Source organism: Arachis stenosperma, chromosome 9, assembly GCF_014773155.1.
Source record: "Arachis stenosperma cultivar V10309 chromosome 9, arast.V10309.gnm1.PFL2, whole genome shotgun sequence".
Lineage (NCBI taxonomy): Eukaryota > Viridiplantae > Streptophyta > Magnoliopsida > Fabales > Fabaceae > Arachis > Arachis stenosperma.
Window position 1 is genome coordinate 37,930,609 of NC_080385.1, and position 15,047 is coordinate 37,945,655.

The 15,047-nt window shown below is 34.8% G+C and overlaps 2 protein-coding genes across 2 annotated transcripts; one reads left to right on the top strand and one right to left on the bottom strand.

Moving 5' to 3' along the window:
- Positions 1-4,252: 4,252 nt before the first annotated feature.
- LOC130949411 (uncharacterized) lies at positions 4,253-5,172 on the bottom strand. Its single transcript, XM_057878137.1, has 4 exons — positions 5,094-5,172; positions 4,828-5,009; positions 4,641-4,780; positions 4,253-4,577 (listed from the first exon to the last, which is right to left on the bottom strand). The coding sequence occupies exons 1-4, from the start codon at positions 5,170-5,172 to the stop codon at positions 4,253-4,255; spliced, it is 726 nt and encodes a 241-aa protein (XP_057734120.1).
- Positions 5,173-6,507: 1,335 nt separating this feature from the next.
- LOC130948840 (importin subunit alpha-2-like) lies at positions 6,508-11,649 on the top strand. The gene is made up of 11 exons (XM_057877715.1): positions 6,508-6,942; positions 7,214-7,310; positions 7,405-7,496; positions 7,897-8,028; positions 8,370-8,555; positions 9,177-9,340; positions 9,450-9,528; positions 10,070-10,198; positions 10,312-10,439; positions 10,538-10,938; positions 11,073-11,649. The coding sequence occupies exons 1-10, from the start codon at positions 6,727-6,729 to the stop codon at positions 10,908-10,910; spliced, it is 1,596 nt and encodes a 531-aa protein (XP_057733698.1). The 5' UTR covers positions 6,508-6,726; the 3' UTR covers positions 10,911-10,938; positions 11,073-11,649.
- Positions 11,650-15,047: the final 3,398 nt, after the last annotated feature.

The following is a 15,047-nucleotide window of genomic DNA, read 5'->3' on the forward strand; positions in this document are numbered from 1 at the left end:
CAATTCACCTTCAACACAATCCACAAATAGTTACTGACCTTAAAAGAAACCTCAATAACTGCTACAACAATAACAAAATTGAAAAAAGAATTCCAACAAATACAGTTATAAAACATACTCAATGCAGCAAAGTAATGAAGATTACGCATAACACATAGAAAGCATGACCACTTCATGAGAGATAGAAGCAATTAAAAAAATAAAGTAGAGAACTTAAATAAATAGTATTTGTCTTTTAATAGTATTTGTCCAATAATTAACTAGTTCTTTTAACTCCTATAGTTCAATTTAAAAAACTAAAGATCCTTTAGCACAAAGATGTCGAATGTTTCCCTGCAATAATCTATGACTTTATAGTAACATTCAATTAACCATGATCGCACTTTCAGCAAGTAAAACAAAAATAGGTTTCGTTTTTCGCAAATCATTTTTCATACATTATATTTATATTTTCTTTTTGAGAAAATTAAGATAAAGACGAAGAATATGTGTTAAGATATTTGTATCATCCATAGTACATACATTTCATTCATTTTGTTCATAATCCATGAGTGTTTTTGAGGTATACATGCTTCCTTTATTCTTTTACTTGTTTTACCTCTTTGCTACTTGTTTGGTCTGCGAACCTTTTTAAGTGCCTTTTTAGAGTCTTTGAATAAATATAAATTTGCTATCTCAGTTCGTAAGAGTTTTTCTTATGCTTTAATTTGTTGTTATTACTACTTACTACTATACTATTATTCAACTTATTATACTATTTGATAAGCTAAGTTCATTGACAAAGTTATAAATGCACACATACATACACACATAGTTAAATGAAAACATCTATGAAAGTACGTCTAAACACAGTTATCTAAAACCACAAATTCAAATAGTAACTATATTAATCAAAACACATTATAGAAGGAAGAAAAATGAAATCATACTAAACTAATGAAGCAATTAAACACATTATAAATTTGAATAATGAGAACAAAGAGAGTGTGCATTTTTACTTCAAACAAATGCAGAGACACAAATCAAATCATAGGCAAAAGTAAAATAAAAATAAAAAGAGATGGATCAAAGTAAAGAGAATGCCCATAAGAGTTACTTGCTATAATGAATTGATGCGGTGGAGTCAATGGAGTCAACGAAGGGCAAATGTGACAGCGGAAGGAACAAAGGTTCGCGACGACGACGACAACAACAACTACAATGGCAAGGACAACAACAACTGCGATGGCAATGGCAACAATGTTTGATGTCTAGAGCAGCAACGCGAATCTAAGGTGGATCTGGTGTGGATTTGTCTTATATCTGAAGCAGAACATGGAAACAGGAAGACAGATGTGTTGGTAGGACGATAGGTGGCGATCGTCGGCAATGGCAATAGGCCTATGTCGGCGGTGGTGGGCGGTTATCAGTGGAAAATTTTTCAGGGAGCGGGTTATCAGGGAGACAAGGGTTCTCTTCTTCGGGAAATCAAATAACGAACACTACAAGAAAATTAAAACTAAAAATAAAACTAAATAAAATATTATAATGAAAGTTTAATGACAATTACATAATTGCCATTATTAGTTTAAAAAAATTAAAACTAAAAGTAAAAATAAATAATAATTTAGTGGAAATAATAATAATTGCCATTATAACATATAATAATAGTGTCAACTATATAATTGCTACTAAAATTTGTTTTTAAAACTTTTTTTTATGTATTTTTTGGTGACAATAATAATAATTATCATTATAATATATAGTATTAATGATAAATATATAATGACCATAAAAACATAAATAAAAGAAACAGTGGCCATTATGTATTGCTGTTAAAAGTTTGTCGCTGAAACTCATTTTTCTTATAGTGCGTCAACTTTATGAAGCTTCCTCTATAAACTGTCTTCCTAGGTGCAACACCAAACTTGTGCAAGCATTCAGTCTCTAAGGCCTCATAATTAAAGACTATTTGTCAGAAGATCAAGAATTATCGCCACGTCCTCCAATGTCACAGCACACTCACCAACTGAAAAATAGAATGTGTGAATCTCAGGGTGCCGTCTCTCGATAAGAGCATTAACCAATTTCGACTGACATTGGATTACTCCAATCTAGGAAACATGATAAAAACCAGTCTCCCGTAAATGCCCCTCCACAATTTGTTTGTGCCGATTTGGCGGCATTTGTAGCGACCTGCATTTTTGAAAATCTAAATATAAATAAGTTATAATTTATTTTATTAATTGGAGCTCTTTATTTTTAGAAACTAATTTATTAAGAATAATTAAATTGGTTTTATAATTATTAAAGTTTAAATTAATTATTATTTATTTTATTAGGTTGAACTATTTATTAGAAACTATTTTAATGGGTAAAGTTAAATTGATTTTTATAATTATTATTATAATTTGAGTTTGGATTAATTAAGATTATTATATAATTCTTTTTATAATAAAATATTTTACATCATTGATTTTATAATAACTAGAGTTTAAATTAATTAGGATTTTAATATAATTTTTAACGAGATATTTCGAGAAAGGATAAAATTGTTGTTGTTGTTGTTGTTACCTACTTTGATAAAGTTTAGTTAATATTATTACCAAGTCCAATATTTGCCGATATAAGTAATTATCGATATTTTTTTGATGAGTTTTAGAGTTACTAATGCTTCATCAAATATATTTTATCCTTCAGTTACTAATATCATTTATATTAGTAACTCATATATATTATCCCTATACATTATTACTTGTATTTTAATATATCCAATTTTCATAATTATTCGTTTTAGATATTTATAACTTGAACTACTGACTCAGCAGCTCCAAATCGTGGCACATACCCTCATGTGTCAACTAATCATTAAAGCCTCACTAACCTTCATTAATCATCATCATCAACAAAGCCAACTAAGAAAAAAAAAGAAGGAAAGAAGACCGAGAGAGAAAGTGAACGTGTTCTTCATGGATACTGAACTTCTGTCTTCAATTTTACCTTGTAGCAAAAGTCACCTTGATTGGTTACAAATGCCGTCTTGGGTGCATTTGTATCTGGTTGTACCCATAGTAGACTTCCATGAAACTCAGTACTTCGTAGCCAGAGGTGTTGTCTACTAGTCTATCGATGTTTGGCAATGGATAGGAGTCCTTCGGGCAAGCTTTGTTGAGATCTATGAAGTCAACGTACATCCTCCATTTTCGAGCTTTTTCTGACCATAACTACATTTGCTAGCCATGAAGCAAATCGAATTTCTCAGATGAACCCTGCATCGAGTAGTTTCTGTGTCTCTTCTGCTGCTGCGGTCTTTTTTTCGGTGCCTAGGCTACGTTTCTTTTGTCTTATAGGTCGGATATTAAGGTTTGCCGCTAGCTTGTGGCATATGAAATTCGGGTCAATCCTGGGCATGTCAGCATGGGTCCAAGCAAAGAGGTCGGCGTTGGCTCTTAGTATGTCTTTCAGATGCTGTTGTTTTTTTGCAGAAAAAGCAAAACCGATGTTAGTATATTGATTTGTTTCTCCTAGTTTTACCTTTTGCATTTCATCTGTTGGGGAGGGATGGCTGTTGTTGTCCCTGGGGTCCATTTTAGCAAGGTTTGGAATGCTTTCTGAGTTGTATACAGAATTGATCCTCGGGATTTATTCTTGTGTGATTTTCTGTAAACTTGCGTTGTAGCATTGTCTAGCTTCTTTGTGATCTGCGTGAACCGTTGCCACGTTGTTATCCTGCAAAGGAAACATGACACACAGGTGTATAGTGGAGACTATGGCCCCAAAAGAGTTAAGGGACAGACGCCCCAAAATGATATTGTATGGGCTAACACAATCTACTACCAAGAACTGAATATCAAGTGTTTTGCAATTCGGTGGTTCTCCCAATGTTGTTCTTAACCATACATAACCTGATATGGGGATTCTTTCACCCGAGAATCCTGCCAATTCCCCTCCTGATGGTTGTAATGCTTTATCACTCAGCTGCATCTTTTTTAATGTAGAATAGAATAAAACGTCGGCGCTGCTTCCTGGGTCGAGTAGGACCTTTTTTATTGTTAACTCCCCCATGTGCACCGAAATTACCACTGGGTTGTCCAAGTTCGGTGTTTGTGATTTGTAATGATTATTATTGAAACTGATATGGGTGGTGGAGGTCGGGACGGGCAGATTTTGGTGAGACTCCTCCATCGTCATCATCGCCCGGTAACTTCATTTCCTGGCTGTGCTGGTAATTCCTCCTCCTGTGAAACCCCTCGATATGTAGTTTATGACTCCTTTAGAAGCGGGGGTTTCTATTGGGTCGCGCCAATTTCCTTTTTTTGTGCTCGGATGTGAATTTAGGCTTGTGTAGGTCTTCGGCTGGCTTCTTGCGATTCTTGAGGCTGATGTATTTGTCCAGTAGTCCCTGCCTTGCTAATATCTCTAGTAAGTCCTTGGCCACTATGCATTCATCAGTGGTATGGCCGAACTTTTGGTGGACCGCACAATGTTTGCTTTTGTCCACGTATTTCTGATCTTGGTATGTTCCCGCCTTGACTGGTGGCTTTATGAGTCTGTTGTGCAGTATTTCTTTGATGATGTCTTCTCTTCTTATGTTAAACCTGGTATAAGAATAAATTTTTGGTGTTAATTTAAAAGGATTTTTGGGATCCTTGTGATGGGACCTGCTCGGCCTGTCGTCTTCCTTCCGAGATGATGGTCTTTCATTTCTTCGTGTTTCACGTAACTCTTCTATCTCAATTTGTCTCATGGCCTTGTCTCGGAATTCCTCCAGTGTTTTTGGCTTTGCTACAGCTATAGCTTCCTGAAATTCTCCAGGTCGAAGGCCACTTTAATCGCATGTAGCTATACTTCTGGGTTAAGGTTGGGGATTTCCATGGCCGCTGTGGTGAAACATGTCATGTAATCCTTCGAGCTCTCATGTTGCCCTTGCTTGATTGTGTTGAGGTAATCTGAGTCCCTCACATAAATTTTAGATGTTGCAAAATGATTGATAAACATCTTGGCGAACTCATCAAAGCTAGTTATAGACCCTGCAGGCAAATTAGAAAACCAATATAAGGTAGCTCCATCCAAAAAAGTAGGAAAGGATCGGCATAAAATAGGATCGGAGTCACTGTTGAGGAACATCATGGACTCGAATTTCATGACATGAACTTTAGGATCCCCGACTCCCTTATATGGTGCTAGGGTCATCGGGAGCATAAAGTTCATGGGTATTTTGAAATTCATTATCTCCTCAGAAAATGGATTGGCTTGTTGTCTCCCAGTTTTTTTTTGGGGGGGGGGGGGGGAGGGAGGGGTCTCCCTTGTCTTTGCATTAGACTATGATTGATGCTCTTCATGTTGATCATCGTTTGTCTTTTTATTGTCAAATTTCCGATCTCTATTGTTTTGCATTGCCGCTAAAAGTTCGCCCATCCGCTGATTTTTCGTCAAGAGGGCGGCGTTGGCAGCCATGAGGTCAGTGTTAGTTCGGGAGGGTTGCTGAGTCTCCGAATGATCAGTTATAGTGTCCCTCCTGCAAAGAAAAACGGATGCAAAATGGACCCAGATGGATTATAAGGATTAAAATAATTATGGACGAAATTAAACTTTTCGGGCCCTACAGTGGGCGCTAAATGTTCTTGCAAGGATACTGCTGTCGAGCTATACGTCGGTTCCTTGTTGATCGAGGTGAGCTCGGCGACCTTGGTTGGGTAGGTTGTATCCTCGTGAACTTGGACCCGAGCGTGGTACCTGCAAAAAGGAATCCGACGTCCAATTCAGTGGAAGAATAAACTAAATAAAGGATATAAGTGATAGCAGGTGTGATTCGAAGTATGTTGTGTGTTTTTTATTCAAATCCTAGGCCTGGCTTTATAACCTAGTCTGTTTGCTTTGTGGTCGGTTAGTTTCCAAGATTTTTTATCGATAAGGTCCGAGATCATAGTGATTTGAGTCTGAGATTGAGTGGGACGTTCTGAGTTTGAGATTTGCGGGGAGTGATGTGTTGGAATATAGCCGTTATGCCGAAATATTGTTCAATTTTGTCCGAGATTATGGAGGTATGGTACAAAGATAATCAAGATAATTAATAATATAAAGTTCTGAACGATTAATTTTTTTTATTTTATATCTCTTTAGCATTGTTAAAATTTTGATTGTGGCAATTTTTTCTTCCTCTTGAATTTCGACAGCAATAATGAAAGAAGAGAAAAAGAAAGGTGAGATTGGAAGTGGTACGGAGAGTGAGGCACGAGTGAGAATAAAAGAAATGGTTGAGGAAATATCAAATATGTTGTTGAGATACAAAACTAGAAGAGTCAAAATCTAAGGTTAAAAAACGGTGCATGAAAGATGCATAACTTATAATATACAAATGAGACGGTTAGATTTGTGTACTTTTTAATTTGTGTAATCCGACCGTCCGATTTGTTCCACGCAGCCATCACAAACCTGGTGATTCTCCTCGCACTCCAATAACCACGCTATACACAAATCCTATCACAACAAAATTAAAAAAGTGCTCCACTACTAAATAAATTTCCATTACAAATAACAAATTGCATCCTGAGTTCCTGACTTGAGTTGTACTTTTTCCTGGTTTCCAAAACACAGTCTGCCCCCGCTTCTTGCCATTTCTTCAGTAGCGAAAACCCTATTTTTCAATAGCTTAAGGCTTAAACCCAAAATCTCTTCGATTCTATTTATCTACTCTCCAAGAAACCCTACTCATCAGTTCACTCTTCTCTTGATTGTTCCCAAACGATGTCGTATCGCCCAACCGGAAACTCAAGGACCGATGTCCGCCGTAGCCGCTACAAGGTGGCTGTCGACGCCGAGGAGGGTCGCCGGCGGCGAGAAGACACCATGGTGGAGATCAGGAAGAACCGAAGGGAAGAGAGCTTACAGAAGAAGCGGCGCGAGGGTCTCCAAGCACAGCAGATTCCCGCTTCGGCACAATCCACTGTGCTAGAGAAGAAGGTCAATTCTTAAATTTTCCACAATCTGTACTCTCTTTTTTCCTGCTCATAATGATAATCATTTTTCTCCGTATTTTATCCCTCGAAAATGGATATCGTTAGTTTACTTAGATGCGTGCTCGGTTGACCTGTTCACAAATGATACTTGAATTGCTGAATTGATCTTCTGATTTTATGTTTACCGAGTAGACTTCAGTAGTTTTATTAAGAATGTTGATGGCAGTGCGTTGATTGTGTTAATTTGCTTACACTGAAAGTTTATGGTGGTGCAGTTGGAACACCTACCTACGATGGTTGCAGGTGTTTATTCTGATGATAATAGCCTTCAGCTGGAAGCAACTACTCAGTTCCGGAAGTTGCTTTCGATTGGTTAGATGTTTGGTCTTTATAGTTTATACTACTACCTCATTTATTTCTTGTCGTTTTGTTTAGTTCACTTAGATGGATGCATTTTGTGTTCCAGAGCGCTGTCCGCCGATTGAGGAGGTTATACAGGCTGGTGTCGTTTCTCGCTTTGTTGAATTTCTTTCGAGGGATGATTTCCCCCAGTTGCAGGTTTGTTGTCTGCCTTGTTTTCTTTGATTAGTCTTTTAACTTGAAAGTATAGGTAGGTAGTATATGGATGCAGAACACTTGGAACACTTTAAAGTTTGAAAATTACAATATTCATAGATGGTGTATGTAATTAAAAGTTTGAAAAAATTTAAATAAGATGATTCATGTTTTAAATTTCAATATTAAAAGTTATTTTAAAATCTGAATAAACTAAAAATTTGCATGTCATTTCTTTTCTCAGATAATTTTTCCCCCAAATGTACATGTGAATTATGAAATGTGTTATTAGTGTGTCGAACAAGGTCTAATGTGGACCTGTAGAAACAAATGGCCAGTCGTTATGTACATGCTTTCTAGCTTCTACTATATTTCATTGACTATGCTCATTGCATGTTGTTAGTTCGAGGCAGCTTGGGCTTTGACAAATATAGCTTCTGGAACATCTGAAAACACCAAGGTGGTAATTGATCATGGGGCTGTCCCCATTTTTGTAAGGCTCCTTGCTTCACCCAGTGACGATGTCCGTGAACAGGTACCTTTTTTGTGCTGTTGCATCCGTTAAGTGTTGGGGAACATATACATGCATTGTTTGTGTATAATTGTTGTTTTTGTTAAGTTTGTGAAATTAAAAATATGGATCATGATTATGAAATACAGTTGTTCATCTTCCCCTCTGGATTTTGATGAGATAATTGTGGCAGGTATAATGGTGCTATGTATTTGCTCATGCATACAAAGAAAGTGGAGGGTTCTTAATGCTGAGTGTTATTATTTATTATTAATATGTAGCAGACAATGCGATGCAATGTATCTAAGTGTTCATGGTATCTTTAGTTAAAAGTTTTGATTTAACCACTTGTTTATGGTTTCCAGGCAGTGTGGGCATTAGGAAATGTTGCTGGGGATTCTCCCCGATGCCGTGATCTTGTACTCAGTCATGGTGCTCTGCTTCCTCTGTTGGCGCAATTGAATGAACATGCCAAACTTTCCATGCTTAGGAATGCTACCTGGACACTTTCAAACTTTTGCAGGGGAAAGCCACAGCCTCCTTTTGATCAGGTGAAAAAGAGTTTATTTAATGCCTTAATCTCTCTGAATAATCAGTCTTTGAAAATTGATTGTCTGGTCCTTAGGTTTGTTTGCAAGCTTTTGTTTCGGAGAGAAATGGAGGTCTTGAAGTGTAAATCTTAGTCCATTTCATTATATATACTTTAAACCCTTCTCTTATCTCTCTTCCCCATCGAAACCAAAAGTAGCAACATATCTTCTCTTTCCTTTTTAAATATTGTAGTACAGTCCTTTATCACAATGAGATCTAGATGTACATATATGTACCCTATTGATTAGAGTGTTCTCATATTTTTTTAAAATACTTCATTACCTTGTTATAGTTGGTTTTGCGGTCTGATGAGCAGTTTCGCTCTGCTTTTTCTCTGTTCTCTAGACATCAATTCATGCATTTCCGTCGTAATGTTTATATGTATGTGGCAGCATTCTTCTTTATGAGTGGCCCTTACAGATCATTTAATATGTAATTTCGTTGCACTTGTATGTAAATGTCTTAATATCATTGGTTTAACCACTTTTTATTTTTCAACATTTCTAACTTCTACTTAACTAAGTTACTTATGTAATTATGTTTGATTTCTTTTCCGTACATTTCACTTTCCTTTTAAACAGGTTAAACCTGCACTTCCTGCCCTTGCTAGTCTTATCCATTCAAATGATGAAGAAGTCTTGACCGATGCGTGTTGGGCACTTTCATATCTTTCTGATGGTACAAATGATAAAATTCAAGCTGTAATTGAAGCTGGTGTCTGTCCCCGGCTAGTTGAGCTTTTAATGTGAGTACTAAACATATGGCTGTGTAGTTATATATATGCTTGTGTCCTAGTGACCCAGTCTCATTTGTTGTCAATTCTAACTTTTCTTTTACTTTTTGTTCTTGTCCAGGCACCCATCCCCTTCAGTTCTAATTCCTGCTCTTCGAACAGTTGGAAATATTGTCACTGGAGATGATATGCAAACTCAGGTATTAGGTTCCAGAACATGTCACGGTTCTTTCGTTATGATCAGTACCTCACTATACTTTTCTGCATTGAGGGACATAGACAGAACATACATTTATAAATTGATTGTGATGTCCTTGTTTCCCCTTCCTCTGTTATTCCACATTACTTGAAAGAGTTTGTAACTGTACCAAGAACTCAGTAAGCAATTATGCTAACAGAAATCTGATTCTTGGTTAAGGATCTTGAAAGAAATGAATTGTGATGAAGGAAGAAGAGAGAAATCTTGTGTTAATCTGAATTTGATTCATTTAGTGATCTTACTTAATGTTTACATAATTTCTTCATGTATTTATAGTTATATTGTATTAAACCATAGCTAAGTAACTACCTAACTGAAAAGACTAACTACCTTTGCCCTTTCTCAACGAACTCTTAACTTGGACCACAAGCTACTACAAATTTTGTATCTGATGATAATCGCTTAATTAAACTTGGTGTTACAGTAATTAAATGTTCTTGTACTTATTCGGGATTTTTTTAATGTGATTCTTTTCTCCATAGATTATCATCAACCATCAAGCTCTTCCTTGCCTTCTTAATCTGTTATCTAATACTTATAAAAAAAGCATCAAGAAGGAAGCTTGTTGGACCATATCAAACATCACAGCTGGTAATAAACAGCAGATTCAGGTATAGCATGCTCCCCTCTCTTTATTTCGTTGCACTTGCTTGTTCTAATAATTAAGATTCATAATATCCTCTTCTAATTATGAACTATATGTTCTTGTATTTTTCAATTACAGGCTGTAATTGAGTCTAATATAATTGGTCCTTTGGTCAGCCTGCTTCAAAATGCTGAGTTTGACATCAAGAAAGAGGCTGCTTGGGCTATATCAAATGCTACATCTGGTGGATCTCACGAACAAATCAAGTATGGAGAGTAGCTTTTGATCATAACATCCCCTGGATGTTACAGTCTTGTTATGATAGTTTTAGTATCATGTTATGATTAGTTTCCTTGGTTGACAGGTACCTGGTAAGCCAAGGGTGTATCAAGCCCTTGTGCGACCTTCTCATCTGTCCTGATCCTAGAATTGTGACAGTTTGTTTGGAAGGACTTGAAAACATCTTGAAGGTGGGAGAAGCTGATAAAAATATGGGCAATACCGGTGATGTGAATCTATATGCCCAAATGATTGACGATGCGGAGGGTTTGGAGAAAATTGAGAACCTCCAGAGTCATGATAACACAGAGATTTATGAAAAGGCAGTGAAGATTCTTGAAACATACTGGTTGGAGGAAGATGACGAGACGATGCCTCCAGGGGATGGTTCCCAATCAGGGTTCAACTTTGGTGGCTCTGATGGTCCTGCTGTGCCACCCGGTGGATTCAACTTTTAGTTAGAAGATATTCGTGTTTTTTTCTTGGGTAACATTATGGCACTCTTCTCCCTATTCTTATCTGTAAATCCTTGGATTTTCAGTAGATAATTTTGGTGATTTCTTTATGGCTTGCGTTTTCTTTAATATTCAAGACATTATTCAGAAGTTTGTCAACTGCAGGAGTTTCAGCTGGTTTAAAGACGTCCAGTACCACAGGACGACAATTGGGGTCAAGTTAATGCTTTCCTTGTGTGCGTCCTTTAAGGTCCATCCTTGGTAAATAGAGGGTTGCTGGACCGAGCCTTGGTTTTCGCAGTGGCCGGTTTACATATCACATGGTGTCAGATGGGTTGTGGCATGATATTTTTGCCAATTGATAGCACTTCATTCTGCCAATTGATCATCATCATACAATTGATGTTCAGTCTTGTGGTTTTTCCTTTGTAATATGCTAAATATTATTTGTTTGTCCTTTATTATAGTTACAAGGAAACGATGAAGTCTTGGTTTTACCAAATCCCTTGTGACCTGTAAGCTTTTTTTGACGACGAAGCTTTGATGTTTTCGCTGATGTTAAATTATTCGTCGTCATATTGGCCCTCGTTTCGTTATTATTTTTTATGAATTTCTTGTTTTGTTCGGGAAGCCAAAAAGTATTGTGCTTCCCCTGTTGTGTATTAGAATCTTATATCTAGTTGGTCATTTTCGCCACCAAATTTTTTTCTCCTATTTAATTGCCTCAACAGTGTTTCCTTGATTTACAATTGCATTCTGCCTACACATTATTTTTGTTAGACATCATTTTCCTGCTCGAATTTTTATTACTGTTATTCACGGTGAAAGATATACGGTGGTCCAGATTTTATGTATTCAATATAAATGAATAAATTATGACAAGTGTTTTTTATAACAAGTTTAACCAAGTTGGATAATAACTAACTGGCTCTAAATTTTTTACTTTTTCATTCTTCTACGTTTTCCCGCTTCATTTCTTATTTGTTTATTTGTGTTTATGAATTTCTAAAAATTATATAAAGAAGAAGAATAAAAAATAAAGAATAAAAAATAGTCTTTTTATACAAAATAAAGAAATTTTATGATGGTAAATGCATTTTTTAAGGCAAATACAATATTTAGAAGAAAAAAAAAAGTAAACATGAAAATTTATTGAAGAAAAACACAAACTGTGTTGAGAAAAGAAAAAGAGGAGGAAGATGAAGAATAAGAATAAGATAAAAAAATCTGCACAATCCAAGAGAATTTGTACCATATGTAATTAAAATTTTTATGTTTTTTAACTAAAATTTATATTTTTTTGTAATTCAATTAAAAAATCTGCATAATTCAAAATTTTTTTTTTGTTATACAACTTTAATTTCTGTGTTATTTAATGAAAATTTTTACGTTTTTAACGAAAACTTATGTATTTTTTTCATTATTATTATTCGACAAAAAACTATGCACTATTCAAAATAATTTCTATGTCTTGTAACTAAAATTTCAATCCCGCTAAGTAGATAACGAAAATTGTGAACAATGGGCTACATCTCGAACCCACTAAACATGAATAAACCTAATTAATTTAAAATTTAAATTTTAAAATTTAAATTAACTTTTGTTTTAACCTATTGTTTACGTGTTTTGTTTTATATTTTTTTCAAATTCCTCCTTCTTTTCTTTTTTTATATTCTTCTTTTTGTTTTACCTTTTCATTCTTCTATTTGGTTTACGCTCTTAAGAATATAAAAAAATTAAATAAAATAAAAAATAGAAAATGTTGCAAAACATCAGGAGGACGAGAAGAAGAAAAAAAATGAAAAAATTAGCAACAATAGCATAAAAGAAGAACAAAGAAGAGGAGGAGGTAATAGACAAAAAAGATGAACAAAGATAAAAAAAAATGCATAATTCACACATACGTTGTGTAAATAGCTTTTGATGAGTTTATGTACTTGCATAAACTTAATTACCAAAAACGCTTGCACATTTAGAGTATTCAAATTTAATGAGGATGTATATCGGGTTGGTAAAAAATAGGAGTGTTTTTGTGTTTTATGTAATAAAAAAAATAAGAAATATAATACTTTTTTCTGATTACCCCAAAAATATTATAAAAATTTAAAGTTAAATTTTGCGTTATTGTTACATCACAAATACATAGAAAAAGGAATAAAGATACGATAGAGAAAATTGAAGTGACACTTAGTAGAATATATATGATATTTCAATTTAGGTAGTTTGTACATGTGGGGAAAGAGGATTGATCAAGAAAATAGACCAATTGTTAAATACCTAAAAAGATTCTAAATGAAATAATCAAGAGAAACTTAAGTGCAAATGACCTTTATGGAGATATGATACATGACTAAGCATAATGCCATTATTTAATTTATGGAGTCAATCCACGAAGTTAGATAAAGTTTTGTTGTTATCGTTGTACAACAAATTTAAGAGTAAACCATTAAAATATACTTGAAAGATTAAAATGCTAACAAAAGTAATATACATAAAACTGGAGACTATAACCCAATAATCCCAATAAAATGATGAGAAAGGTAATGGATCGAATAATTGTGCAAATAGATCCTAATGTGGTTTGGTTGGAAAGTCTTGGACTTGGAGAGCTATACAAAAACTACGTTTTACGAGAAAGGATCCTTATTTGCCACCAATCTTTGATTCGATACTTTAGCGGCATCCTCCACAACTAAAAGTGCATCTCTGTCGTTTTAAGAGATTCTTTAAAAAGTTACATGAGCAAAATTCATAATCTCACGTAGATCTTGGATGATTAAGGTCACCACTTGCAAGAAGTTGAGGACAGGTGATGAGAGAGTTTTTGTTGATTTAGAATCAATCAAAAACAAGAATCAATTCGTTGGTAGCATAGTCTAAATCAACAAGAAACTCTCATAATCAAATGTTAAATTCAAAATATAAAATAAACCAGAAGTTTAAAGTTTCGGGTCGTCTTTCCTAAAAGTTGCAATTAAGTGTTATATTATTGGCTATGAGAGAAAAATGAGGGTTTGGATGATTGCAAGAGAGGCAAGGAATGTAAATAGGAAGAAAGTAAAACAAGCATGCAAGGAATCAAAAGAAAGCAATTAAAAGCAATGAAAATGGAAATTAAATGATAAAAAATGACTCTTGACAAGAAGTGGGTAATTAATGATTCCTATCCTAGTTGTGGACCACAAACATGGTAATTGTGTGTGAATTAATCCCAATTAGTCTATCCTAACATCGATGATAAGTCAAAATGGCATAATTGATTCCAATCCCTAAGTCCTCTAGTCAACACTAGTGGTTCACTTAGAGTCAAGGGAAACCAAGCCAATTAACAATCCTCACATAATGCGGAATGACATCCACAACTTAATTTCACTCAAACACCCAATTTCTCAACCAAGAGTGTGAAAAACTAAACATGCAAGAAATTAAACATCAAAGCAATTAAATTCAAAGGCAACTAAAATGCAAGGAAGGAAAGGAAAATTGAAATGCAAGAAACCTCTTGGCAAGTAATTGAGAGCTAAGGTTACCTATTCTAGCCATTCACCACAAACACATGATGATTATGAAGAGTTAATCCTACTTAGTCAACCTTACATCGAGGATAAGTCAAATAGGCATAGTTGATTCCAATCCTTAAGTCCTAGTCAACACAATTAATGGGTCACTTAGAGTAAAGGGAAACCAAATCAACTAACTACTCTAATGTATCAAACAAGAATGGACATTAATGACTCAAGAGTCACCAAAGTCATCAATTCCAAGCCAAGAGTGGAGAAAAACTAAGTAAAAACTAAGCCAAGCATTTTATCAAACACTTGGTGTGCATGAAAAGAAAGCATGATAAAATGACAAGAAATAATAAAATCTACAACTACCAAAAGTAAGAAAATAATAACAACAATTAAAGGAAGCAAAAATTAACATGAAAACATAAATTGCATTAATTGAAAATTAAAATAACAAGAGTGTGCATAAACATAAAAAGTAACTAAAATGAGAAATTAACAAGATAAATTAAGGAAATTAAGACAAGAGAACAAAGAAAGGTAGAAGAAACTAGATGAAAACAAGAATTAAAAGTAGAAATTACAAGGAAATAAAACTAAAAATCCTAGGTTTTAGAGAGAAGGGGGAGCT